This window comes from Pezoporus flaviventris, unplaced genomic scaffold (assembly GCF_033815535.1).
Source record: "Pezoporus flaviventris isolate CSIRO_AGI_PZ_B2104156 unplaced genomic scaffold, CSIRO_AGI_Pfla_v1 ptg000168l, whole genome shotgun sequence".
NCBI lineage: Eukaryota > Metazoa > Chordata > Aves > Psittaciformes > Psittacidae > Pezoporus > Pezoporus flaviventris.
In genome coordinates this window covers 454220-482105 of record NW_026892716.1, presented here as the reverse complement: position 1 = coordinate 482105, position 27886 = coordinate 454220, and the positions used below count along the sequence as shown (strand labels likewise).

General features: G+C 52.8%; 4 protein-coding genes across 6 annotated transcripts in view; 2 read left to right on the top strand and 2 right to left on the bottom strand.

The window, feature by feature from the left end:
- The window catches only part of NUP98 (nucleoporin 98 and 96 precursor), a 304506-nt gene that overhangs the window by 214757 nt on the left and 61863 nt on the right, over positions 1-27886 (bottom strand). The gene's annotated exons all lie outside the window — the stretch shown is intronic.
- On the top strand, positions 1105-5997 carry LOC133283361 (olfactory receptor 51G2-like). The gene is made up of 2 exons (XM_061480057.1): positions 1105-1232; positions 4995-5997. Exon 2 carries the CDS (start codon positions 5023-5025, stop codon positions 5995-5997), a length of 975 nt encoding a protein of 324 aa, XP_061336041.1. The 5' UTR covers positions 1105-1232; positions 4995-5022.
- On the top strand, positions 1116-12126 carry LOC133283362 (olfactory receptor 51E2-like). The gene is made up of 2 exons (XM_061480058.1): positions 1116-1232; positions 11125-12126. The coding sequence occupies exon 2, from the start codon at positions 11173-11175 to the stop codon at positions 12124-12126; it is 954 nt and encodes a 317-aa protein (XP_061336042.1). The 5' UTR covers positions 1116-1232; positions 11125-11172.
- On the bottom strand, positions 24367-26534 carry LOC133283388 (hemoglobin subunit epsilon). Of its 3 annotated transcripts, none has more exons than XM_061480101.1 (3): positions 26034-26523; positions 25731-25953; positions 24367-24599 (listed from the first exon to the last, which is right to left on the bottom strand). In XM_061480101.1, exons 1-3 carry the CDS (start codon positions 26234-26236, stop codon positions 24471-24473), a joined length of 555 nt encoding a protein of 184 aa, XP_061336085.1. In that variant the 5' UTR covers positions 26237-26523; the 3' UTR covers positions 24367-24470. The 3 variants fall into 3 exon arrangements, with proteins under 3 accessions (XP_061336085.1, XP_061336084.1, XP_061336086.1); XM_061480100.1 differs by lacking the exon at positions 24367-24599 and adding an exon at positions 25351-25525 and having other exon boundaries at positions 26034-26534; XM_061480102.1 differs by lacking the exon at positions 24367-24599 and adding an exon at positions 25388-25520 and having other exon boundaries at positions 26034-26521.

Here is a 27886-nt window from a genome sequence, read left to right as displayed (position 1 = left end):
GTCCAATGAACGTTCCTTTCCTAAATGCTGCGAACAGGGGTTTATAAAGGCTATTACATGGGAAGACCAAGCTCCCCACCTTTCCCTTCCCTCCTCCCCATCCCTGCTCACTCTCCTGCCCCTGCTCACGCGCTGAGCTCTGGCCTGTACAGCAAATGTGATCAGGAGTGACTCACATTGTCGGCATTTCCAGCGATGGAGCAATGTGTGCCAAGTGGGGGTGAGTCCCCCTTAGCTGCTGGGAACGCAGGGGGGTTAAGATGGGAAAATAGATCAACAGATCCTTGGGCCTCTCCCTATCTACATGCAGTTCCTGTGCTTCTGGGAAAAGGGATTAAGCAGAAAACCACCAGGAATGACTTGGTGGGAAACATCAGCCTGCCTTCATAGGGGAGCTGCTCCAGCCCCTGATCATCCTTGTGGCCTCCTCTGGACTTGCCCCAACAGTTCCACGACAACGATTTACTGGTGTCCATCCTGGGCAGTGCCCCGGCATGGTCTGGTTTACAACTACACACGTATCCTTGGGTCCAGTGGCTGCATTTGCAATAGAAACCTCGTAGGAGAACAGGCAAACCCATTAGCTCGCCTGTGTCTTGGTTTGGCAGCCACAGAAAGAGGGGTTAATAGTAATTTTACAGTAATCTAGATACAACAGGGCCATCTGCGAGGTCATCCACTAATGTGTCAGTGTTTGGCTTGGTAATATTTAGTTTGGTTTTATTGTGCAATATCTCACAATTCTAATTAAACCGTCCGTGTCTCACGGGTCAGAGGGGGATAGATACAACCTCACCTCTGTTAATCCCTCGAGGAGATGCTGCAAGCACTCTTCTGTCAAGATTTATTGCTATTTGCATTACAGATCCACTCTGCAATAAGAACGATGCGCGTTGCCAGCCCAGCAGTTGCCAGCCATAAATCACAGCGAGCCGTAAACGTGTCGCCCAGAAAACCACCAGGAGCGAATCCTGCCGCCGGGAGAGCATCGTAAATGGGAAAGGATCATTTCCTCCTCGCTCGATTCCCCTGGTGCGGCTCACGCGGTTTGTGCGTGGGGAGCTGGGGCTCCGCCGGCTCCCGGGTGATTGGGCAGGGTCAGACCTCGGGGCGCGTTATAAGTGCTGCCCTCCCAGTGCCGGGATGCGGACGTGGGTTCTTCCTCTGCATCACAACGGGGTTGTGCTGCCTGCGAAGGTCCCAAAGCCGCTGGGCCCCCGACGCCGCGCTCGGTAAGTACCGCGAGCAATGGGCAGCACCTCCGTCACTGCACTCCTGTGGGTTATGGGGCTGGATGCCAGTGAGGTGGGGAGATGTGTGTCTGAAGCGCTGCTCAGAGGTCCGCACCACTCCATGGGATGCCCTGGGCTGGATGGGCTGGAGGAAGCGGGTGGCTGGGATTTCAGGCAGCGCTGGCACCATGGTGCTGCTGGCGATGATGCACCCTTCATGGTGCCGCTTACCAGTGTGCTGTGGGCTTTGTGCAAGAGCCAGCCTGCTCTTTCACCCCCTGGCCTGGCTCAGCTGGTGGGAATGGCACGCTGCTGTCCCTGCCTGGAAAGTCAACAGAAACTGGGCTCTGTGGGTGCTGCATCCCCAGCGCCCCTTTGTGATCCTCCTCCCTTGGCTGAGCTCTCCCTTGGTTGCTTGAGTTGGCAGAGACGCAGTTGTGAAAACAGCAAAGTCTCCTCTTGGGAAAACGGAGGATCTCTGAGTCTCAGCCTTCCCCAGGCTCCCAAGCCCTGCTCTTGCCTACGCTGAGAGAACCCTCAAAGCACCAGCACTCTGCTCAAGTCATAGGTGAAAATCAGTCAGACAGGCAAGAAATCAGGAGGTGGCTTTTGGGGGCTGGAGCAGAGGGAGAGCACCGTGTCCTTCACGAGGAGCCTGCACCCGTGCCTGTCTCCTTCCCCAGTAGTCTGGGGAGCATAAATGCCTTGGGCAGATGTTTACTCCCTGTGGCAGGATGCTTGGCTCGTCCAGAAGCAAACACTGCCCACAGCTGCCTTTAGCCTTTTCAAGTACGTCCTGCACTGTCTGGAGGTTTGTTTCCTCGCCAGGGCTTGGCTGCAGTGTGAAAGGTGTATTTGCTGTACCAGGATAGTCAGCTGGGAGGTGTAGCATATGTGTCTGTGCTGTATGTCGTATATACACATATAAATATATATAAACACATTCCCATGCGTGCTTGATATATATTTCTATATTTTATGTATTTTATATATTTATATATATTATTTATAGACACACACATATATATATATATATACACACACAGAGAGAGAGAAAACACAGAAGGAAAAAAAGCAGCTTGGAGAGGGATCCGTATCTGTAACACATAGAAGCACATAACACTCCAGAGCAGCTCAGGGGGGAGCAGAGGTAGGAGAGCCCATTCCTAAATAGCTTCATACAGCACAGTAGGAGTTGCCAGTGTCCAACAAAATCAGGCTGCAAGCAGGTCTTCTCATAGGAGGAGCATCCCTTATGGACCCCGGTGAGTTCTCACCAGTCTTTTCCCACTGTGCTCCAACAGCCTCTCCTCTTTATCCACTTCCATATTCCAGGAAACCTCTTGAATCTCAGTAACTCTGAGGGCTCTGATACCTGCCGGATGCTGCTGGGAGGGAGGCACTTAGGGACCAACAGGCATGCACAGATTTGGGTTTCTAACACAACCTCCAGAAACAGCTGAATTGCAGGAGGCCGCAGGTTGGTTCTCGCTGCTCACATGCTGTTGGAGTGGCAGAAAGGGACAGCTCTTACCTTTGGGGAGCTCCAAGATGCCCCTTAGGACCAGAGGTACCTCTGGACAGTTTCCTTCTGTCAATGTCAACTGCTGTCGATGCATTAGGAAAGCACTGGCTGCCCATCCACATCTCTGTCAACTCCTGAAACATGGAACCATAGAATAGTTAGGGTTGGGAAGGACCTAAAGCTCCTCCAGCCCCAACCCCTGCCCCAGGCAGGGACCGCTTCCACTGGAGCAGCTTGCTCCAAGCCCCTGTGTCCAACGTGGCCTTGAGCACTGCCAGGGATGGGGCAGCCACAGCTTCTCTGGGCACCCTGTACCAGCGCCTCAGCACCCTCATGGTGAAGGAGGGCTGTGACTTGTGTCACTTCAGCAGCTGACACTGACTCTGACCAAGGCAGTTCCTGACACTCACGTGTAACTTGGCAGTGAAGTGGAGGAAATGAATTGATCAGGTCTTCCCGGGTTCCCATCAGTTACTTGGTGCTTCTGCCCCGGAGCAGGAAGATTCATCCTTGCTAAGCTGTGGGATTTATTGCTGAGTTAGAGTCTCGGGCAGGCTGAGAGGCTAATGGAGCCAAATTGCATTAGGAACATAATAACTACATCATGGATGATACATGTGTTTATTCAAAATTGAACTGTGTCAGAGTAAACCCTCCTGCTCACAACTGAGGCACTCTCTGGCTGCTCATGGTCATTAAGAAGGCGCATTAAGTCTGAAACCGCATGTATTTCTCTTCCTTAATCAGCTGTGGTTTTGCATATCCACTGCTTTCCCCATCCACCCAGCCAGTCATTCTGTTACAGAAGGCAGAGAGGGGGCTTGGGGACCCCAACAACCACTCCAGCAGCTCTGCTAGGGTGCTCTGTCGTGTGTAATGTAGGAACCTGGACTGTGTTGAGATGGTCGAATCCTCCAGGAGGACTGAAACCTCATTGATTCATCAGATAATCCAGGTTGGAGACACTTGAGAAGATCTCTAGCCCAGTGCTCTGCTCAGAGCAGCGCCAACTATGAGGCCAGACAAGGCTGCTCAGGACATCATCCAGCTGGGTCTTGAAAACTTCTCAGCATGGAGATGCTCAGCCTCTCTGTGCAGGCTGTTCCAGTGCTTGACCATCCTCATGGGCAGCATTTCTCATCATATCCAGGCTAAACCTCCCTTGTTTCAATCTGTACCTGCTGTCTCTGCACTGCTGTGCAGAGCCTGGCACAGCCCCTGTAGGTAGGTGAAGGCTGCTGTTGGGTCCCTGCAAAGACTTCTCTTCTCCAGGCTGAACAAGCCTCTTTCCTTGGTCTCTTACCCAGGGGCATTGCTCCAACCCTCAGCCATCCCAGTGGCTTTCTGCTGGCCTCTTTCTTGGTCTCTTACCCTAAGACATTTCTCCAACTCCCGCCCATCCCAGTGGAGCTCACCAGAGCAGACGTCTGCAGGTTTCTGTAAAGGCCTCACTCACCTCATACTCTTGATTCCTGTGTGAAAATCCCACCATATCCCTTGTGCCCTTTTCCCTCTGATTCAGACCCAAAGACTTTCCATGGGTGCCCCCACATTGCCCCTGAACCTGCAGCTTCTTTGACCTGTCATTAGCAAAGTCACAGGCACCTCACAAGTGGGGTTTTGCTCCTTTATTTCCCTTCACCCAACAGTGAGGTGGATTCTGAGATGAGCGACAACTTGGATGCGGGAGCCGCTGGAAATCCGCCTTGCCCTGGTGGCCAGCTGAGAGCAGCAGCCTCCACGTGCCTGACTCCCTGAGATATTTTCCATTTGTTTCCAATGAATTTCTTAACTAAGAATTCTGAGTTAAAATTCACCATGTTCATGTCCTTTGACTCCAGTTAGCATCAAAACCAACCCAACAGCTAAGCTGGGTTAGGATGGCTGTAGAAAAAGCATTTGCTCGCTCAGTAGAGCATCTCAGCCTGTGCAGTCTGGGGACATCTGTAAACCAGAAGCACTCACCAGGAATCTTTTCACTTTTATTAAAAAAATAAAGCTTTTTTTTTTCCTTTTAAAGACAGAATGTCCACCCTTTCCCTCCATTTTATAGTGTAATGGTTAAACAAGAGCGTAGTCAGATGTGGCACTATGGTAGATGTACCAGTGTCCTAAACAGCATGGGTGACCTGCATAGGTTGGTGGGGAGGTGGAGGGATGCGTCACTTGTCATTACCCACTTCTGTACTCAGGGGAGAGTCCAACCGCATGGCGTTTCTGTCGTTGGTTTGTTTTAGGTGTAGGTCATGTGAGAGCTGAGCTGGGATGGAGCATGGCTTACACACCACGGGGGAGGTCAATGGCTCGTTCTATCAGCCCTCAGCTTTCTTCATGACGGGCATCCCAGGCCTGGAAGCCTTTCACCACTGGATCTCCATCCCTTTCTGCGCACTGTACCTTATTGCTCTCTCGGGAAACTGCATGATCCTATTCATCATAAAGAAGACCCAAAGTCTTCACGAACCCATGTACTACTTCCTCTCCATGCTGGCAGTCACCGACCTAGGCTTGGTTTTCTGTACCCTCCCCACTACCCTGGGCATTTTTTGGTTTAATGTGCGAAGGATTGGGTTTGATGCTTGCCTCACTCAGACGTACTTCATCCACACACTGTCCTTCATTGAATCCTCTGTGCTCCTCGCAATGGCATTCGACCGCTTCATTGCCATCTCCCATCCTTTGAGACATCCATCCATACTGACCAAGACGACTGTCGTGAAAATAGGTCTGGCAATTCTAGTGAGAGGTATGGTCTCCCTTCTTCCCATCCCCTTCTTGCTCAAGAGACTGACCTACTGTGGGAAGACTGAGCTTTCTCACTCGTTTTGTTTCCACTCTGATATCATGAACCTCGCGTGTGCAGATATAAAAGTCAATGTCTTCTACGGTATGATTATTCTCTTATCAACAGTGGGGATGGACTTCATCTTCATCGTGCTGTCCTACATCCTGATCATTAAAACTGTGGTCAGCCTTGCAACCAAGGAGGAGTGTCTCAAGGCTCTGAATACATGTGTCTCCCACATCTGTGCTGTTCTAGTGTTCTTCATCCCAATGATCTCACTGTCCATGATCCATCGCTTTGGAAAGAACATTCCTCCTCTGGTTAACACTTTGGTGGCCTACACCTACCTTATAATTCCTCCTGCTCTCAACCCCATTATCTACAGCATAAAATCCAGCCACATCCGTGAGGCTTTGATCAGGGCACTGTGGAAGAAGAGTGAATCCGACTGGTAGCTCCTGCACCACTTCTGCCAGAAAGCACTAGTGGACTGGTTTCTTGGCCAGAAGTAGTAGACTGGTTTCTTGGTGTTCCATTCACACAGGTCACTCCAGATGTAAGAGCTGCACATCCACTCGGATGCTGTCCCTCAACCTAGAGCTGTGACCTTCCATGTTTTGTCCCAGCACGATGTCCCTTCCAGCAGCCTGCAAACTCCTCAAGAGTGAATGCCAGAGGGATTCAGACAGAGGGAAGCCCCACTCAGAGGGCGGCAATTGAAGGAAAATGGGCTGCGTGGCTTTCTTCTGGCAAGTCAGAGAATTACAGAATCAACTCGGTTGGAAAAGACCTCTGAGATCACATCCAGTCAATGGACCTTTCAGGTCATTAAGTCATGCAATGGGGTGAATAAAGGACATGCAATGCATGTTGTGCAAGCTCTGGTAGCCAGATAACAGCAAGTAAGTTTCACTCAGACTCCCTTGCATGGGGTCATCGTTCCCTCACTGCATGCTACAGCATAGGCATAGCTAATCCGAGCAGCAAGCTCAACAGGGCCAAGAGTTTGGAGCCACTTTGAATATTCCAGTCACTGTCCAGCTGGAAGCACCCCACAGGATGGAGCCAGCTCCAGAAGCATGGAGAATTTTCTGAGGGTTAGGTCCTGTTAAGCTGGCCAACAGCACTCTCAGTCCTTGTAATGAAAAGCTCAGCCTTTATCTTTACCTGTGTTTTTGAAGTGTGATACCATCACAGTGATGGAAGCCTACTGCTTTTGCATCTCTTTGTGATGTCGTTGACTCCTACCATGTTCCCACATCTCAAGTTCCAGCCATTGTTTTGCATTGAATGTAAAGTGTGTATGCAACATCTTCAATAAAACACATTTATTCATTGTGAAAAGGCAAAAGAGCTGGTTAAGCCATTTTGGTTTCTGTTTGTATGACAGAGATACCAGGTTGGAGTTGCTTAAAATCTTCAGTATTTGCTGTAGGTGAGTGAAGGATTGCATGGAGTGTGTATGAAGTATGTATGAATTATGTATGAAGCATTGCATGAAGTACTGCATGAAGTAGGTCTGCATCGGGATGGTGCTTGGGGGTCTGGTGCGGTGAAAAAAGCATAATGGGAATGGCTGACCTTGCTGGCCCTAAGGACCACTGCAGCCTTCCAGCCGAGATCTGCCAGGCACCCACTGAACCCTTCAGAGGGATGGGAGGAAACACCCAGGGGTGGGAGGTCCCAACATCCTATTGCTCTGCATAGCGTGCAGAAAGGTTCCATGACCCCTGTGCCTTCCTCCCTCCCACAGACAGAATAAAATGGCCCCAAGTCTTTCATGCCTCCAAATGCCTCTTCACACTAACCCAGGGTTAGTCTTTCTATTCTGCTCTACACAAACCAGCACCTGGAACAGAGAGAAAAGCATAATGAGGGAGCATCTCCATTAGGAAAAGGGAAAGGGAACATTCCCAAGGGGATGGTTCCCAGGACGCTGTTTGTTTTGTGTGAGTTATTTTGCTGAGGATCCCAGTGGGCCCTTGCACGGGGTGAAATACTCCTCAGCACAGCCCCAGATGCTCTGCCTGAGCCTCGGCACAGCGGGTCTTGGGGTGGAGGTGCCTTTGCACTGTGATAGCTCCCAATGGGAGCGCGCTTTGCTACTGCCAGAGGGAAGATCAGCACAAGGGAACAAACAGAGCTCCCAGCAGAAAAGCCTAGAGGAGAGCTTTGCTGCAGCGATGCTTGTCTTGAGGACCCTCACACAGCACTGCTCCCATTCTGAAACCTTCCAGAGCTCAGCCATTCCCTGAAACAGCAAAAGCCCGAGGAGCCTCTGCCGCAGGCAGCAGAGGTGTGGGGAGGAACCGTGTAGGAGACACAGCAGCACACTTGTGAGCAGAGCTGGAGACCACGGTGGAGTGAGGGCTGCAGATGTGGGCATCTCCATCAGCCACCGCAGCAGAGCTTCACCTGCCGCCCCGTGTGCTGCCCAGCCTGTGGAGCTGCAGGGTACCAAGCGGGCAGCCGAGATTTGGGAACCTCTGCATAAGGTACTGTCTTTTAGAAGCACATGTTCTAAAGCCTTTGTGGCTGCCTCTGGGAGCTGTGGTTTAGCGTCTGTGTGAGGGAAGAGAGATGAAACACAAAGCTGCTAATTCCTATTCTGTGATGCCCTGAGCCCTCTTTGTGCCTTGGGATCACTGCCACTATTGCCAATGGATTTTTTTCCACAGGAAGAGCAGTGTGAGACATATCAGAGGCATAGCGGAGAGGAGAGGAGAGGAGAGGAGAGGAGAGAAAGATGGAAAGAGGAGGAGAGAGAGGGAACGGGAGGTGGAGGGAAGGGGAGAGGGGGAGAGGAGGAAGAGAAGAGGAAGAAGGAGAAGGAGGAGGAGAAGGAGAAGAAGGAAAAAGAAGGAGAAGGAGGAGGAGGAGGAGAAGGAAGAGGAGGAGGAGAAGGAGGAAGACCATTCCTGCCACCTCCATCTGGTTCGCACTGCCAGCTCCTCATACCCCAATCTTTTTCTGAGCCCTGCCTTGGGAAACTCTCCTGTTACCCTCCTGCATGCAGAGCGATGCTGCAGACCCTGCTGTGCTCTGTGGCTGTGTCCACACTGTAATTAAAAGAGGGATAAGGATAATTCTGTCCTGGAGACCCCTGATGCTTCCTGACCAGCTCCACAGCTCTTCCTCTTCGCTTCCTAAGAACGAGGGCCTTACTTCACACCCAGTGGATGCTAATCCCTGCCCAGTGCTGCGCACTCCTTCATTCCTGGGGCAGGGCAAGCTGGAAGCAGCCTGGGATGTCAAGGAATGGGTTAATGGTGGTGGGATGATGCTCCAGCCGTGTCCTGCTCACTTTAGTGCAGGCATCACTTGTATGGATCCCAATACAGCAAGTGCCTGCCCAGAGTGAGTGACATGGCCAGGACTGGGCAGCACAGCTACAAGCAGGTTCAGCTTTTCTGCTTACAGGTGGTGACAAACAGCCAGGAAATAAAATCCCCCAAACTACACATTTAGTCGAATCATCGATTAAGATGAGTTCAATTTTGGTGGGAAAATACCTTGAATTTGAGTGATTCCTTCTGGTTTTCATTTTTCTCTTTTCCTTCTGAAGCAATAGTTTGGTTTGCTTTACACTTTTATTTCTGGTGAGGTGAAATAGAGAAATGGCTACATATTCAAATGGTTCCTTTTGAGGGGTGCATACATTCCTCCCCCACTGCCACATTGCAGTGGAGAGATGGACTCAGATGGTGCAGACAGTCCCATTGCCTGCTCCGTCCTGGGAAGTTGGTCTTAGGCCTATTTTGGTTCCCTGGGACAGTCTGGTCACTGTTGATGAGCTATTTTGGTTCCCTGGGATCAGCTGCTGCGGCTGCTGCTCATGGTCCTCCAGCTTGGGTGGGTTTGCTGCCTGAATGTGCTCACCTCTCTTTAAATGCAGTTACTGGGGTTTGTAAAGACACGGATGCAGTTTTCATCTCTGCAGCAGGAAAGGTCCTTAGGGAACCTGCCCTTCACCCCACTCTTCATTAGCAGCCCAAACTCATCAGTCACTTCTGCATTTAGTGATGCCAAAGGACTGAAGATGAACTGAAACACGCAGGGATTATCGCCTTCCAGCGCCTGCCTTTCACAGCCACATTCCCTCAGATGCTTTACAATGACCCTCACGCTGTAACCACACCTGAGGGGCTGGCAGGAACTTGGCTCAGATACCTGCTGGCAGTCACTGAAGGGCTTTGTTCATTCAGCTTCCTCCTTCATGGAAGGGGTTTGCTGGAGATTTCATCACTCGAATAGCTTTGAGATGACTTGTCAGTAGCAATTCACTTGCACTGCCTGTGAATTGTGTATTAAAATCTAAAGCATAACTTATGTGTTAGAGACTCACGACGGAAACCCCCACAGCAGGGAAATAAATCCAGATGGCTATTTCAGGAGAAGGGCTTTGCCACAGATGTGCAGTAAAAAAGATTAATATTGTTTCCACAGATGAATGTTACTTTAAAACTCGTGTATTAACAGCCTGCAGAGCTTGCCATAAAACGCTCTGCATCCCTGTTTTACATGGGTACGGAGGAAATAATCGGAAAGCTCAGTCATGTTGCAGACAGCAGTGATGTGCTTAGAATCACAGAAAGGTTTGGGATGAAGGGAGCTTAAAGCTCCTCCAGCCCCAACCCCTGCCACGGGCAGGGACCCCTTCCATAGAGCAGCTTGCTCCAAGCCCCTGTGTCCAACCTGGCCTTGAGCACTGCCAGGGATGGGGCAGCCACAGCTTCTCTGGGCACCCTGTGCCAGCGCCTCAGCACCCTCCCAGGGAAGAGCTTCTGCCTAAGAGCTCAGCTCAGGCTCCCCTGTTTCAGTCTAAATGTCCCTGTTTAAGCTCTCCCAAGCCAGGCTGGGGCTGGCGCTGCCGCTGCATCAGCCTTTGACATTCCACCTCAATGCTTTCAAAATCCCAGTATTGAAACAAATCTGATCCCTGAGAGCAGAAAAGGACCTGGAGCAAAGGCTTCATCTCCCTGCCCGTTCTCCTCGGTGCGCGGCACTCCTGGAAGGTTTACAGGCACACAGTGAGGTGAATAATCAGATTTTCTTCTCTTCTCCACTGATATTCCATCTGTTTTCAGGCCAAAAGGATGAAAATCCAATTTGTGTGTGCAGACGAATGAACACGTGTTGTCTCCCTGCAGCACTCGGGAGTGCTGGACCGTGGGAGGCAGCTCAGCCAGCTCCTCAGAGAGCATTTCCAACAGGGCAGAGAGGCACATATGGAAAAGATGAACTGAAGTTTAACAGGAACCACCAAAAATCTGTTGGGTGTTTTCATTTTGCTCTTTATAAGTAGAAGAAAACTAGTTCAGCTCTCGGGTTTATCACTTAAAAAGTAGATTTTAGTGTTCTGCATTTAAGGGAATCCAAGCAATTCTTGTTCAGATTCACATGCCAGCATTTTGTGGCTCCATGCGTTATTGCATGCAGCCATAATGGGCTAAAGGAATACAAAGGGAGTGCTCTGCATTGTGGTAACGCAAAGATTCCTTTGGATTTCACAGTCACGGCCCTGTGGGATTCCCAGTCATGGGAAAGGGCTACTAAAGCTGCTGTTTCTCTTTCCCTTGCAGCAGGGGATGTGCCATGGCATAGCATGACTGCTCTTCCCTTCACATGCCATGCCCTTCCGCAACAGCTCTGACCTCAGCCCATCCTCCTTCATCTTGGCCAGCATCCCGGGGCTGGAGGCTGCCCATTTCTGGATGTCCATCCTCCTGTGCTCCATGTACATCCTGGCGGTCACTGGGAATTGCGTAGTCATGCTCATTGTGAAGATGGAGCCCGGCCTGCACGCGCCCATGTACTTCTTCCTCTGCATGCTGGCTGCCATCGACCTGGCCTTGTCCACGTCCACAGTGCCACGCATCCTCTCCTTCTACTGGTTCGACACCAGGGAGATCAGCTTCGGCGCTTGCCTTGTCCAGATGTTCCTCATCCACACCCTCTCGGCCATGGAGTCCACTGTGCTGCTGGCCATGGCTGTGGACCGGTACGTGGCCATCTGCCACCCGCTGAGGCACGCTGCCATCCTCACCAACGCCACGACAGCCAAGATAGGGCTCGTGGCCATGGCCCGGGGAGTCCTCTTCTTCCTGCCGCTGCCTTTGCTGCTCCTGCCCCTGCCGTTCTGCAGCTCTCGGATGCTGTCGCACTCCTTCTGCCTGCACCAGGACGTGATGAACCTGGCCTGTGCCAACACCACCCCCAACGTGGTGTACGGCCTCACCGCCATCCTGCTGGTCATGGGGCTGGACGCCGTCCTCATCTGCCTCTCCTACGTCCTCATCCTCAAGGCTGTCTTGAGGCTGGCATCGTGGAAGGAGAGGGTGAAGGTGTTCAGCACCTGCGTTGCCCACATCTGCGTGGTCCTGGCCTTCTACGTGCCCCTCATTGGGCTGTCCGTGGTGCACAGGTTTGGGAAGGACCTGGCTCCCCTCGTCCACATCATCATGGGGAACGTCTACATCCTGGTGCCTGCTGTGCTCAACCCCATCATCTATGGGGTGAGGACCAAACAGATACGGAGGAGGATCCTGAGTTTAGTTCATATCTATGACAGAACTGCCCAGTGACCTGTGCCCTGCTGCTGCCTCCTGCACCCTCATACTAGACAGTCTTGTTTTACACTTGGAGTCCTTCGTGCAGGACTGTTCTCTCTTTGTATGGCACATAGCACATGGTAGGAGACTGAGGTGCTGCCACAAAGCAAAAAGCAAATAGCAATTGTAAACTCCTGCCAAGAGTCTTTACACTCACCAAGCTTGGAGACAATCATGGAATAGTTTGTGTTGGAAGGGATGTTAGAGCTCATCCAGCTCCAACCCCCTGCCATGGGCAGGGACACCTTCCAACTAAACCAGGTTGCTCCAAGCCCTGTCCAACTTGGCATTGAACTGCCAGGGATGGAATCTACCACAGTGACCTAAACCCAACCCTGATCCAGCAGGTAACACAATGGGAAGGATAAGGGGCTCAGCAAACTAATAAGGATGTCTTGACTTTTTGCTTCTTTGTTCCCATATCACCCATAACAGTGGCAGAACTGAGTGAATGTTACAGTGGGGTTTTGACTGGCTTTTGAGTGATAATTCATGGTTTTTGAATGATAATTCATGGGTTTTGAATGATAACTCATGGCTTCCACTTGTGTCCCATTCACTTTATGGAGGAGCTGATGGAGAAGAGGAAAGAGGAAAATAAAAGTTATAGAACATATAAATCAGCACTGATGACACCATGCACGTGGAAGTGTGCTTGAAGGTCTAAGATTTGAAGTGATTTAGTGTTAGGCCAGCTTGTGCAGGTTTTTATCCAGTTGGGTTCTAAAAGCCTTCAAGGATGGAAGCAGCACGACCCCTCTGGGCATCCTTCCTTTGCATTGCAAGTGCTTCTGCTGCCCCTGTACTTGCTGCAGTAATAGAAGCAAGTTTAACTGTGAGCAATAACTAAACTTTTCAAGAAAAAGAGGGAAATACGTGGAATGAACGAGTTGCATCAGGGAGGACAGGAGGTCTTCCTAAGGGCTTCACTCAGGGGTTCTCGCACCTTGCCCATAACTTCTAGGTGAGCTAGAAGAGGTGTCTTACCAAAGGTAGGCATTCCCTTGCCTCGGGGCCTCCAAATGACAGCAATAAATTGTGGATTTGTGCAGTTTCTTCCAGTTGCCGGCTGACACTGGGTGCAGCTGGAGTCCTTTGTGCAGTCTGTGCTCATGCAGCATCAACCACAGCTTGTTAGAACCTCTTGTGCTCAGTTAAAGCATGCTGTAGTCCACAGCAAGCACTTGGCTTTTGGTGCTTTCCGAGTCCTTGCCTCCTTGGGCTTCAAGGCTATTTTGCCCCTGTCATTTTGCCGTGTCCTGGTTTATCAGAGCTGGGAGAGGTAAAACAAATTCATCAAAATGAGCCCAGTCTGTTCCTGCCGGCTGTGACTGGGGATGCATGAAGCATTTCTCCAGGTGCGTGATGGATCCAAGCCCTTTCCAGGCACCCTTTGTGGCACTGACAAATGGCTCCTGCTCACTCTCCAGATGTTCCTTGGGGTTTTCTTTCCTTTTGTGCTGAGAGAAAAAGTAATAAAGAAAAATGGATGAACCATCCCCAAAATGCTGGGTTATTTTTCCTTGCCTGTTCCTCAGACAGACAGTTAATAGAGCTCAGAGCATCGGGACACGGTGAACTTCTCATGGGGAGAGATGAAAACCATGTGGGATTCTTGATCTTCATCTAGTTTTCCAAACTTCAGTCATGGGGACTGAAGCCCCTTCCCTTCCTTCCCCTTCCCTTCCTTCCCCTTCCCCACCCCCTTCCCTTCCCAGTTTTACCTGAATTTGGCTGTTTCTTGCCGGAGACAAGCCCTTGTTGCCTCTGTTTGCCCTGGCAAACAGCTCAGCACTGCCCAAAGCTTCTGTGGAGCAACAGGGCTGGTGCTGTTGAATTCATACGTGCACCACACACTTTTCACACCAGCTTTTTCCCCCGTCTCCTGGGCTGGACACCCTGTGGACACTGGAGGGCATCAGGTGTGACCCTTGTGCAGACATCCCACTCGGTATGGTCCAGAGGAGTGCGGTCTGCAGGCTCCAGGAATGCCCCACCAGGCAGGACAAGGACTCCCAGTGGAAGCTGGCAGGATGCTTTGCCTCACAAGCACTCTCCTGAGCCAGAGCAAGCAGCTCTCGCAGGGATCAGCGGCTGTGTGGGAAATTGAGCTCCCAGACCTTAGCTCGTTCTGCTCTGTTTGCCACTGATCGGGTCAGGTCGATGGTGTTTGATGCTTTTTTACAGGACTCAGGAGTAGGCAAACAGGGCTTCATGTCTGTGAGCTCTTCTGCCTCATCCCACCCTCCCTACTTCCTACTTGTTAACAGCCTGTGCTGGAGAACTATAGGATCTTAGAAAGGTTTGGGTTGGGAGGTGTCCCTGCCGTGGCAGGGGGTTGGAACTGGATGAGCTTTAAGGTCCCTTCAACCCAACCCATTCTGTTGATTCCATGAGCCTATGAAGTGGTGATGGTCCTCATAGAAGGAAATGGGTAGAATTCAACTTTAAGCATTAACCTTTCTTCTGTAAGGAAGGTAAAACCTACAATAACCTTATATTAGCAAACGGCAGAAGTCCTTTGTAAACATAAACCCTTTCAGACATACCAGCAATCCTCCCTGATGCAATTTCTTGGAGTGACCTGTCACAGGAGACCATTGCTAACTGGGCTGCACTATGTTAATACACACAAAATATCCCAGTAAACAGGCAAATATGTTTTCCAGGATCCCTGCTCTATGTCTGGGAGAGGCAGCAGGATGAGGGGGAGGTCAGACAACCCAAACTCAGTTAGGAAACTCAAGCACATTATGGTCCTTTGCTCTATTCTTAGTACTAACCGAAGGGCCCTGATGGATGGAGAGGACATCTCTGACCTGGCCCCGTGTTCCTTGCAGCTCTCTATCTTCCTGAGCAGCCCTGGCTATTGTGGCCACCACGAGGAGCCTCCAGGCCCTGCTATCTCTCAATGAGCTGGATCCAGTGGGGAGGCAAGAGGTGGAGCCCCAGGAAGAGGACACGCACTTCTGCTGAAGCAAAGCAGACGTCTGGCTGCAGACAAAACAGGAAATGAGACTTTTTGGCACCATTTCAGTAGAACACTTATATTTCAGCTCAGTTCATCCCTTTTCTGCAGATAAAGCAGTAGTTTCACAGACCACAGGCGAGAGGCAAGGGGGAAGCCACAGAAGGAGAGGTACAACTGCAGTTCAGTTCATCTAAGAGCTGTTCTCAGAGCACCCATGTCATAAAACAGGGCTGCACCTTTCTTGTGGGCTGATGCTCACCCACTGGGGAGGTAGAACCCCGTTTTTCTTAAGGCCTCACAAAATATGTTCTTTTTTTCCTTTTCATCTCCATTAAGAACACAGAAGCTGCGCTCATGACCAATGTCCATCCATTCCACCACCCGGCTCCTCCAGGGCAGGAGGATGTCTTCTAAGAGACATCGTTTTAAAGGAGGTCTAAGAGATGCCTAACCCAAGGCAATTCCACAGTAGCCTCCCAGTGACATCTGCTCTTAATAGTAGTTTTCATCACCCCCTTTGAGACAGTGGATCAGCCAAACAAGCGGGAATCAGAGGCACCCAGTGCCTGGAGCCCTGAGGGATTTGTGGAGTGGTGATCCAAAGATGTGTGCGCTGGCAGATGGGATTCAAGATGCTCAGGTTTGGGTATCACTGCACATTTGAGGAACAGTGATCTGCTTTTCCAGGCTGCTTTTCACACCTGGGCTCTTGAGAATGCCAGATACTTTCATCAATGTTTCTGCAGACCCTGTGTTAAAGTGATTATTAGTTCTAAAGGGAGGAAGTGCCCTTCCTGAAGAGGTTGTTACCCTCAGACCCTTCTCCTGTCAGTGATGGCTGTACATTCACATGTACACCTCATTTACCCGATGGGGTAGACACCAGGGTGAACCAAACTGCCCCCTCCCGGTCGTGCCTGTTCCCCACTGTGGGGTGCCAACAACCCTCTGGGATGCTGATACCTGCACCCCGTGACTGTGGGGGAGGACAACCCCTGCCTGTGTTACAGCTCGGCAAGGAGGGTTAGCAGGACTGAAATCTCAGCGTGCAGAAGTGGTTCCTGTGTGACACAGGGAGAGCCAGAGCTCTCCTCCCTTGGAGAAGGTGATGTGGTTACTGTTTACTCCATTGATGCTGGAAAACAGCACTTACGTTGGTGCACACAGGAGCATCCAAGCCCAAAATCCTTCACTCCCGGGCCAGAGATGTTCAGACGCTGCTTCTTGGCAGCAGGCTGGTGGATGCTCCTTGGCTGGGTCCCGTGTGCTGCTGCGCTCTCTGGGTTCTCAGCTGTGCACAGCTCCAGCTCTCGAAGATGCAGAAACCACTCAGTGCAAAGGCTCTTCAATCCGGTCTTTGCTGCCAAGGTTATTTTTAGGGAAGGAAAAGAGCGCCAAGGCTGATGCTCATGCACAGAAAGAGAGAAAAGAGGTACAAGGAATAATGATAAAAAAAGAGCTCTAAAATGAGGGTGAAGCTCGGAGCCAGCAGAGTCCTGCTCTGCAGCACACACACAGCAAGGATGTGGGAATCTCATTCACAAAGCACTGGGAGCCACACTCGGATGTCAATGTGAGGAGTGCCAGTGCCAGAGCCCGGGTCCAGGTACCCGCATGCTGCTCCTTCTCTTACCTTCTACAGGACAAGGAGAACCCGGAGCAAGGACCAGTGAACTCCCTCCATGACTCCCAAACCCAGAGGTGGGCTTTCTGGATGAGTCTGCTTTCACCCTCCATCCAGGATACCTCCCCTTAAGTCTTTGTGCCCTCTGGTGCAACACAGTCAATACAGTACCACAGCACAGCTCTCTGCATCCTGGCATAGAGAAGCTCATCATTCAGTCATGAACCAGGTACTGTGTCCCTCCATCCCCATCAGCTTTCTGCCTTCTGGCGCTGTAGCTCTCCATGGTAAGAACTGTTCACCAAGGCAAGATGCCTTCTTGCACCTCAACAGACTCTGAAGACTGGATCCCCATCAGTGGAGTGAGAGAGATGTGAAGACAGCTTTGCTTTATGGCATGCTTACTCTCCTGTGAATTCTTTTGCAGGATAAGGGGGATCTTTGACTGGATGAAGATGCTGCACTAGGGAATGACCAACAGTAGCTTCCTCAGACCTTCTCCTTTTCTTTCAATAGGAATCCCAGGAATGGAAAGTGGGAATGTGTGCCTTGCCCTCCCTTTCTGCTGTCTATGCATTATTTGCATCCCAGGAAATAGAGCAACCCCCTTTGGCGTCAAAGCAAAGTGCAGCATCCATGAGCCACACATCTCTCCCTGTGCGTGCTGGCTGCTGGCTATTGTGGAGCTGAGAGTGCTGCTCTTAGATTCACAGGACACGAGGCTTGATCCCTGCCTCTCCCTGATGATCTTCACTTAGTGCTTCTCCACTTTTTATGGGCATTTTGGGTAGGCAAGATTCCCACTTCCAGTGGCTCCTGGGCTGCTGGCCATGGCCAGGCCAGTGTTTGACATGGGCCAGACGAGGTCTTTGTGAATGGGGTTGGCTTTCATGCTGTAGATGAGGAGGTTAAACACAGGTGGGACAAAAAGGCAGATACTGGCCATGAGCACGTGGCTGAAGGGTGCAGTGTTCTTCCTCTACTGGTCCATCCATTGATGGGCTGACCATGGGGACACAGGACATGAGGACAACATAGAAGTGAGAGGGCTTTGGTCTGCTCCTCTCTGGACAGGCCCAGCAAACCATCCCCAGCCCCATCTTTGCAATCCTGGCACTGGTGAGGATGGAGGAGCACCTCAGCAGATGGCCATGTGATGACCAAAGGCCATGGCCAGGAGCACTGGGGACTCCTTGAAGGAGAAGGCATGGATGCAGAGCACCTGGGTGAGGCTGGAAGCTGATCTCTCCAGCCCCAGCCCAGAAGACATGCAGCACCATGGGCAGGGTGCACAGTCAGGCTGAGGTCCTTGATAGCCAGCATCAAAAGGATGGGCTGGTGGAGCCTTTGACAAGCAGGATGGTGCCATTCCCAGCACCGCAATGAGGTACCTCAGACAGCAAGGGAAGAAAACCCAGCAATGGAAATGAGCCATGCAGGGAATGCCCATCAGCGAGGAAGCCAGAGCTGCTGCTCCCTGGGGACATGCTCGGTGCTGATGCTCTGCCTCCCTTAAAGGCCCCTTTTTCATTAGCAAGCTGAGGTAACGCGGGATTCGATTTCGCAGGGCAATGAGAGCAGTCTGGTTTCTCAGGATGCAGATGTCGGTTCTTTTCTCCTCCTTGAAGATTTGACAGAGCAGAGATGAGCACTTTGAGATGCTGGGTCAGGCCTTTTTCCTGCTTTATGTTCCCCAGGCTCCTCCTCTGTAAAGCCAATGACACCATCATCTATTGCACGGAGGCCACATCCCTGCAGGACATTGCTGCAGCCTCTTCTCTCAGCTGCTGTGAGCAGCATCGCTGTCCCTCCCTGGCACTCAGGGATGGTCTCTGCTTCCATGTGGGTCCCTCTCCAGTCCTCTGTATTGGATCTGCAGCCTTTCCTCTTGATTCCTAGCCTTTTCCACCCCTCTACTCTCAGTCCCTAATGCACACAGCCTCACCCCATCCATGCAGGACACTGGGGCTTGGAGCAAGTGGAAGGTGTCCCTGAATGTGGCAGGGGGTTGGGACTGGGTGAGCTTTAGGTTCCCTTCAACCCAAACCAGGCTGTGGTTCTATTATTGCCAGAGGACAAGGGTCCCTCTCACCATCCCTGCCTCCGCTGGGCAGCCCTGTCCTATGGAGCTCTGCAAAGCACTTCCCTGTGCCCATGGCTCATCTCCTGGCAGCTCCTGCTTGGCCTGCACCTTCCCCCTGTGCTACCCCATCACCTGCTCTTCAGGGGAAGGCGAAGGGAAAGGGGCTGCAGGTTTCTCCCTGTTCTGTGCCCGTGCAGCTCCCAGCGCTGCGTGGCCTCGACACGGAGCGACAGGAGCAGCAGCAGTTGCTGCAGTGTCTCTGTCACCCACCCTGACCCCACGGGGCATGGCCACTGCTGGAAGTCCACATTTGACAAGGCACCGGCAACTCAGAGCGTTGCCATCCCCCTTAGGAGGTCATTTACTGTTCTAGTTGCTGTTGCCATTGCCACAGCTCCTGGCGACCGCACGCCGAAGCTGCTCAAAGTGACAGGTATCTGTGTGTCACTGATACAGCAACTCCCATCCTCAGCAGGGGTGCTGTGTTACAGCTCTCAGCCGTGGGTAAATGCAGCAAGGTGTGCACAAATCCAGCTCTCGTTTCTTCTGCACAGCTCTCAACCGAGGGATTCCAATGCACAGCCCACGGACACCGCAGGGAAACACAGTGCTGTGTGAAACATGGATCATAAAGGAAAAGCGGCACTTAGAGGGCTGAAGCTTTGAGTACAGGGATGGTGCCTTTTGGGGTAACGAGTAAACAAGTGAGTTAGAAAATGCTCTTTTTCATGTGCTATGTGTTTGTCAGGGTTTTCTGTTGCTCTCCTGGGGGCTGCCGTGGCTGATGTGGAAGAAGTCAAACTTCTCCAGCGCTCAGCACTCAGGGAATTCACTTCCCATCTGCCCCTGCAAACAGGGAACAGGGCATTCACTGTTCAATGGGGGAACGTGGCATTCATTGTTCAATGGGGGAACGTGGCATCCATTGTTCAATGGGGGAACGTGGCATTATTCAATGGGGGAATGTGGCATTCATTGTTCAATGGGGGAACGTGGTATCCATTGTTCAATGGGGGAACGTGGCATCCATTGTTCAATGGGGGAACGTGGCATTCACTGTTCAGTGGAGGCATGTGGCATTACTCATTAGCACGCCATGAAGAATGGAATCAGGCTATTTCCAGCTGCCCCACTTCCCACACAAAGCTCCAGACATCTGTGCCTCTGCTCTCCCTTTGCCAGCTGAATCATGAGCTGGGTGAGTTAAATCAGCAGGCAGCTTTCCAGGGCGCTGCAATCATCTTCAACATACAAATAGATTCAAGCATGGTCTGGGTGTACAGATGTGAACGTGCTCCTCATCCTCATCATTTGTAAGTGCCCTCTGGATGTCCCACAGACGTCTCTTGCTCGCTCTGTGCATCAGTGACTGTTCTGGCCTGGGTGAGTAGCCATTAAACTGAGAAACCCAAGCCACGGGGCTGCCCCAAAGGATGGGCACCCTGCCCACCGGTGCTCCTCTGTGAAGCACTTTGATTGCTCCACAGTGAGCACAAGGAAGGAATATTCCTCACCTCCTTGTTGAGGCACACAAGCAACGTGTCTGCACACAGGGGAAGGATGGGTTTGCGCAGCCAAGCTGGGTCTGTGCCATGGGGGAGGCTCCGCTTCTACCCAGAAGGATGAACACGGAGCCTGCAGACAGAGCATCATCCTTGCTCAGTCGTGCTTTGCAGAACCATCTGTCAGGCTCTCTGTGAGCAAGGACCAGAGGAGTCAGTTTCCCATCACTGAGTGTGCTCAGCACCAGCCACTTCAGAGACAGGAGCAAAACATGCCATTGGCACATCTGTGTTTAGTGAATGATCCTGGGGAAAAACCACAGTTCTTAAAGCTTCACTTCAAGGCTTTAGATCCTGTCTGGAATGCAGGATCTAAACAGCACCCACTGCCGTTGTAGCCCTGGGTGTTGGTCCCTATAGAAATGTCCATTCCCTCCTCCAGACATCAGCAGCTGCATCCCTGCAGTGTCCAGCAAGAGACACCCGGGCTGTGGAAAACACTGAGAGATGGTTTGCGGGGGGAAGAAACAGCGATGGGCAATGAAGATGCATGTGGATAGATGGAGAAGCAGGCAGCAAGGGCTGGGCTGGCGATAGCTGCCTGGGTGGTGAGGTGGTGGGTTTGGAGTGCATAAGGGCTGGGACAGAGCCCCTTTTCCTCACAGTAGCTCCTCTGATGCTGTTTTGGGTTAGTGACCAAAGCAGGCTCGAGGAAACACCGACGTTTTCTTTATCTCTGAGCAGTTCTTACTCAGCACCAAGGTCTTCCCCGCCCCACCAGCCAGGGGGCTGGGAGCCTATGGGCTAGGCAAGGTCAATCGGACCCCTCTGGTCTGAGAGGAACGGAGATGTCTGTCCAAGTATGGCTGTACTACAACGTGCCGTGTAAAAGCTCCCAGCAATGGCTGCTGCAGGGGCATGGAGCCATGCGGTGCTGCTGCTGCTGCTTGGGGGAAACAACATCTTGATTTACTTCTCAAGAGCAATGAAGTGTCTTTCGCAGACCCTGAACAAGTACATTAGCATCCATCCTCCTTTCCCTTGGGAAAGCACCACAAGCAGCTCGCACGGATGGCTGAGCTGCGTTCTGATCACATCCCAACCCCGCCAGCTCGGAGACCTGTCTTCTGGAGCTCTGACACTCCTGACAGAGAATTCCCTCTAGAGGCATCTAATCCTTCCTTACCCTGTATATAACTCCAGCAGAGGCAGCACAGAGTCACTTAAGGAGTATTTTTGCTAATTCTAAGAAGTGAATTGCTTTTTTTTCCCTGCTCCTGTTATTTTGGCAAGTGTGGGGATCAGGATGGATAAAAATAGTTATTCCCGATAGTCCTTTGGTTATCCTGCTCCTTCCACTGACAGGACGCATCAAACAAGAATCCCTTTAAAGGCTCTGGGGTTTGGTTAACCCGTTACAGGTTTAAGCAGGAGGTTTGAGGGTTCCATCCCAATGTGCTGCAGCATTTAACAAGAGAGAAACCCCACGACTGTTTGTCTCCTAAGCACGAAAGGCACCGCCACACCTTTCACTGCAGGGACTCCATTCACTGTCCCAGCACAGCCTCCTTAACACCTATGAGACCTGCAAACAACGATTATTATGAGAGAAATGCGAAGGTTTATTTTCCATCCCACCGTCTGCAGACCTGGGGGCTCCGTTCTCACAATGGGTCTGCAGGGGGGCAGGCTGCAGGAGGAGAGGGGGCATCTGATGGCTGAGGAGAAGCACCATTTCCTAAAGCTTTACCCCACCAGTTTTCACAAGAACAAATCCTCCTCTCATGGAATCTGCTCAGTAGTTAGTCTGTGCTGTTGTTATGGAAATTCCCTTCCTTTCCTCCCAAAGCAACACAATGTGCTCATCCATCAAAGCTTTGCAGTGCTGTCTTGGGTCTCAGAGAAGCTGCTGTGACAGGAGAACAACCCATCAACCTGCTGGATGAGCTTCCCGTCATTTCAGGCTGACATTCATGGGCATCCAGGAGGTTTCTGTCTTTTCTAAACTAGACCTGAACCAAATCTGAGCTGTGCAGATTGCAATTCCTAAGCAGTGAGAGGACACCAAAAGCACTGGACCAGCCTCATGGTCACAGACCTTCTGGTACCCACATTGCCTGGGTGTGAAGGACATCATCTTACCCCAATTTCCACCTCAGTCTGCTCTGTCCATGGAAACTCTGCTACCCTGTGTGCCAGCAAAGCAGACCAAAGCCTCCACCAGCCCTGCATAATGTCCTCCCCTCGCTGACCTTGGGCTGCGTCTCCAGCACTCCAGGGGTGCTGTGGTCCTTGCCCATGGGGATGAACCCCTACCCCCGTGTGTCCCAGCTCTTCCTCATCTTCTTCCTCACCTCTCTGGACTCAGCAGTGCTTTTTGCCATGCCCCTTGTCCAGCTGATGGCTTCCTGCCCCCCCCGGGCCTCTGTGACCACGCCAAGGGGCACGAGGGCAGCCGAAACAGGGCTGAGGCACCCACAGAGGAGCACAGTCCTGATCATACCCAGGTTCTCCATCTGCTCTGGCTGCCTGGTGACCAGGGAGCACCATGTCCTGTCCCCTTCGCCTGCATCCCATGGTGACCTGCCTGCCCTCCAGAGAGACGGCGAACAACAGCGTCTGTGCCCGGGACCTTATTTTCCTCCCCAGGGGTTCAGATCTCCTCTTCATTTTGTTGTCCTCTGTGTGGTCTGTGTGACACCTTTCAGCATTGCCTCCAAGGACAAGGGCCTGCAGGTTGCACAGTCTGAGCCTTCTTCATCCCAGAACCTGGCTTGGAACCCTGCACAGGTTTGGGAAGGAGGCACCCCCATCTCCCACACCGTGATGGGAAAATCTGCATCCTCCCCCCACCCCACTCCAACCCTGTCCTTACAGCATCCAAAGGAAGCAGTTACAGAGGCACCTTCAGGTGGGGTCTTTCCCTTCAAAACAAGCCATAGGTGAGAAAAGCCAGCAAACTTCTGCAGACTCCGAGGGCAGAACCACGGGGTAACGCAGTGGGAAGGGCTCTGCGGGAGCCCTGCTCGGATTCCCTGCCCGAGGCAGGGTCAGCACATGCTGCCTGCACAGCCCTGGCAGGAGCTGCTTGTTCTCCCTGGGTTTGGCTCACGGGAGCCGTTTGCTGAGCCCAGGTGAGCTGAGGACATGTTCTGAGGGATTATGACCCGAAACAACCGCGTTCTCCATGAGAACTCCAGAAACTTCAGAGCCAGGACTCTGCTGCCCCAGGTGCTGTGAACAGCTCCGGTTGTCAGCCCCTTGTGCAGTCTCCGGTCTGGGTTTAAGACAGGATTTAAGAGTAAGATAAACACAGTCCCGACCATCTTCATGGGGGCGTTATTAATGTGTTGCATAATAAAATACCTAAAAAAAGGAATTTGTCACCGTTGTCCCAGTGAAGGAACAGCAAAGCCTGACTCACAGCCTTGCTCCGTGCATCATGAAAGCCCCTCAGATGGGAGGAGGAGGGCCAGGCACGGCAAAACCCAGCTACCAGTTACCATGGTGGGGTTTAGTCACTGAGTGACACTGGGAACTGAATGCCCCATCCCTGGCAGTGTTCAAGGCCAGGTGGGACAGAGCCCTGGGTGCCATGGTTTAGTGTGAGGTGTCCCTGCCCATGGCAGGGGGGGTGGAATTGGATGATCTTCAGGTCCTTTCCAACCCAAACCATTCTATGGTTCTGTCTCAGTCTGCAAGGGGGGGGTCATTGGCACTGTGGGTGCATGGGGAGGAGGCTCCGATACGTACGTGCATGATCACCCCCCTTGGGAAGCAGTGGATTCTTTGCAATCCCTCATTATTCCCATGCCCCTCTCTGGAGCACTGCCTCGTGCCAGACCCCTTTGCATGGGTTTCCCTTCCCGGCCTGGCAGGGAGCGCACGAGGGAGCACTCCAGAGCCAAGGAACCTCTGCCTGCAGCAGCCCTCGGAAACCGGGAGCGAGCCCACAGAGGAGGGAGCTGCCCCGGGCACAGCCTCCCCTGGCCCCTCCCTCCGCGGCGCGGACGCAGGGACACTGCAGCCGTGGTGCTGGGGAAGGACTTTATTTGGTGCTCAGTACCCGGCGAGCATCCCCTTGCGCTCAGCAGCGCCGGTGGCGGGGCAGGGACCCCCGCATCCCGCGGGCGATGCTCAGTGGTACTTGCGGGCCAGAGCGTGAGCCACGACACCCACCAGCTTCTGCCAGGCGAACTGGCAGGCAGGGGTGAAGTCCTTGGCGAAGTGGGAAGCCAGGACGATGATGAGGATGTCCCCGAGGAGCTGGAGGGAAAGAGGAAAGCAGAAGGGTCAATGCTGCAGACCACGGCGCAGGGACCGTAGCTGGGGGTGCCCTGCTGGAGCCACAACCCCTTGGGGAAGGCTCCCGCTGCACACAGCTCCACAACCTCACCCTGTGCTGCTGTGTCTTCAGCTCTAAACGGCTCCTTCCTTTCTGCAAGCTCTGCCTCCTAGGTCTTCCTGCTGCAGGAGACTCCCCCCCAGTCCCTCTCCTCCCCACACAGCACCACGCAACCCACAGGCTGCGCTTCCTCCCTCCTGACTTCTCCCCCGAGGCTGGATTCCCCTCTGGAAAGGACCCTCACATGCTGCACTTCCCTCCTCTTCCTCCTCAGCATCATCAGAGTGGGCCTGGGGCTGCAGGGCTGGCTATGGGGGCTGGTCTGGCTATGGGGCTGCGGGGCTGGGTATGGGTCAGTCCGTGTTCCCTGGGACTGCTACAACAAAACCCTCAGCTTTTCCATAGAAAACTCTGGGATTTGGGGAAAGTTTCCATTGATTCTATAATTCTAAAATTACGTTTGCTTCATTCTTTAAGAAGTGAAAAGAACAAAAAGGAAACTTTAAAACCATTCCCGGACATTCTGGGGATTTTAAAGCAATTTGGCCTGGGGAACCACTCCACCAAATGGTTTTTTCTCTTTCTCTTTAGATGTAAATGAAGAAAACGATCTGGTTTTACATAGAAGTGTTGGAGGGAGGGTCCTATCCCCGCAGGCAGCACACACAGGAACCTACCCTGTGGTTCTCAAGCTGCTCATCTCACTGCAGGACCCACGATTTCCTCTAGTACTGTGCTTCGCTTCCCTCTGCCCCCTCCAGTCAGGCTGCACCTTCTCCTCCGTGTCTTTCATCCCCAGCCAGATCTCCTTCAGGTCTCCCAACACCTCCTCCTCCCCACTGCTGTGCTGGGGCTAGAAATGGGGCTTTGAGGTGTGAAAGTCACCAAAACTGTTAAAACCAGCCCCAAAGAAGCTGTAACCTCACACGGGTACCACCAGCCAAAGAGAGCACCCCTGACAGTGCTGCGGGGGCAGCCCCCCTGTTCCAGAGCAAAACCTGCCTCTCCCCACACGCCACTGGAAGGGGCTGGGGCTTGGAGACACTGCTCACCCTGAAGTTCTCAGGGTCCACGTGCAGCTTCTCGCAGTGCAGCTCCGACAGCCTGGAGTAGGTCGCCTTGATGTTGTCCAGGTTCTTGACGGCCTCCCCGAAGGAGGTGAGCACCTTCTTGCCGTGGGCACGGACCTTGGGGTTGCCGATGATGGCCGTGGGGCTGGACAGGTTCCCGAAGGAAGAGAAGAACCTCTGTGTCCAGGGGTAGACGATCAGGAGCCTGCGGGGACACAAGGCACGGGCACGTCAATGCTCCCCAATGGAAGCGCCGCACGGTGCAGAGCCCAGGGCTGGACCTACCTGGCCAGGGCCTCGGCTCCGCATTCCTCCACGTTGACCTTGCCCCAGAGGCTGGCAATGAGCTGCTTCTCCTCGGCTGTCCAGTGCACCATGGTGGCGGCGGAGGCTGCGGCGGCGGCAGGAGGAGGACACGGACCCGTGGCTGCGCTGCGGACCCCACGCAGGCTTTTATCCCCTGGAGCAGCTCCTCCCCGTGGGGCCATTGGCTGGGGCGCGTTGGGGGTCCCTGCACGGGGCAGCAGAAGGGGGTGGTCAGGGTGTGGTGTGTGCAGAAGGGGCCTCTGGTTATCCTGATCACAAGAGCTTTATCCCTGCCCTTCTGTGCAGGCACCCCCCAAGCAGCGTGGGCCCCTCTGCAGGGAAAGGGCTGCAGAAGCCACTGCAGAGCAGCTCCGTCAAGGTTTAACATGGGGCTCAGTGAGTGCGAGCCTGGAGCCGTGGCTCTCCCAAATGCTGGGTTTGCCTCAGCCTCTACCAGCAAAATCACAGAATCAATGAATTGGATTGGGAAAGCGCTTCAGGAGCATCCAGTCCAACTGCTCCCCATCAATGTCAGGGCCACCTCTGCCCCATGGCACTGAGGCCTCGTCTCCACGGGGTGTGAACACTTGCAGGGCCGGTGCCTGCAGCCCTGCCCTGGACAGCCTGTTCCAATGCCTGAGCACCCTTTGGGGCAGGAATTGTTCCTCAGCTCCGTCTAAACCTGCCCTGGGGCAGCTTGAGGCCGTTTCCTCTTGTCCCATCTTGTCCCTTGTTCCTTGGGAGCAGAGCCCAGCCCCTCCTGGCTCCATCCTCCTGTCAGGCACTTGTAGGCAGCGATCAGGTCCCCCCTGAGCCTTCTCTTCTCCCCACTGAACCCCCCAGGTCCCTCAGCCCTTCCCCATCACACTTGGGCTCCAGGCCCTGCACCGGCTCCGCTGCCTTCTCTGGACATGATGGATGCTCCTGCCAAATGCAGCCCCTGGCAGAGCAAACCCCGCAGGTCCCAGCACTGCAGGAGAGCTCCAGCCTCCTTCCTCCACTGGGACCTATGGGCAATGCTGATGCTGTTCAGAGGATGCCCAGGCTTTGCCACTGAAATCTGCATTAACCTGCATTAATTTCCTCCCCCTGTACCTGGACCTGCTTGGTTTACTTGTCCCTTCTGGAGCAGGCAGAAGCTCACCCAAATGTTCCCCCCTCGGATGTGATAGGACCAGCCAGGTGTTGTGCTGCTGGGCAGGGAGCAACTATCAAACAGGATCACCCTTCCCAACCTGCTCTAGTGGAAGGTGTCCCTGCCCGTGGCAGGCAGCTGGAACTGGAAAGAGCTTTAAGGTCCCTTCCAACAGAAATCATTCCATGATCCCACGATTTTCTGCATAAAAAAACCAAAGAAACAGTGTGCTTGCTGGAAGCAGAGGGGCTTTGATCCTGACCCCAAAGCACCTGGGGCAATCCACTGTATTCCTGTTGTTCTCCATGGGATTTGGGTTGGGCTAAGTAAGAGGTGCTGGATCTTGTTGGATGGGGTGTTTAGGTGGCCAGGCCACGGCAGAGCTCAAGGGCTGACCAAGCTCCTCTCCAGACTTCAGGGCTTGCTTTCCTCCATGGGCCACCTCCTGCTAAGCATCTTCTTGGCCTCCTACTGAAAACACAGGAACGAGGAGGAAAATCAGTCCAAAGAAGTATTGAAAGACAATATCTCCTTCCCCCTGTAGCTGGGGACGCTTTCCCATGGAATAGGGATGAATTGTCTCTATCGGAGTTGCCTACATCTGCCTTTCCTGCAGGAAATCCAGTGCCTGCGGGCTGCTGAGCTGGAGCACGATGATAAATCACATCCAGCACCTCACTGGGGAGAGGGCATGCAG

Excerpts from the sequence above, each read along its gene's own strand:
- LOC133283361 (XM_061480057.1), top strand. The coding sequence starts at position 5,023 with ATGGAGCATGGCTTACACACCACGGGGGAGGTCAATGGCTCGTTCTAT.
- LOC133283362 (XM_061480058.1), top strand. The coding sequence starts at position 11,173 with ATGCCCTTCCGCAACAGCTCTGACCTCAGCCCATCCTCCTTCATCTTG.
- LOC133283388 (XM_061480100.1), bottom strand. The coding sequence starts at position 26,236 with ATGGCCCCACGGGGAGGAGCTGCTCCAGGGGATAAAAGCCTGCGTGGG. Across the intron at positions 25,954-26,033 it reads GGAGCCGAGGCCCTGGCCAG|GCTCCTGATCGTCTACCCCT; the intron begins GTAGGTCCAGCC and ends GTGTCCCCGCAG. Across the intron at positions 25,526-25,730 it reads TGGACCCTGAGAACTTCAGG|CACAGCAGTGGGGAGGAGGA; the intron begins GTGAGCAGTGTC and ends TTCTAGCCCCAG.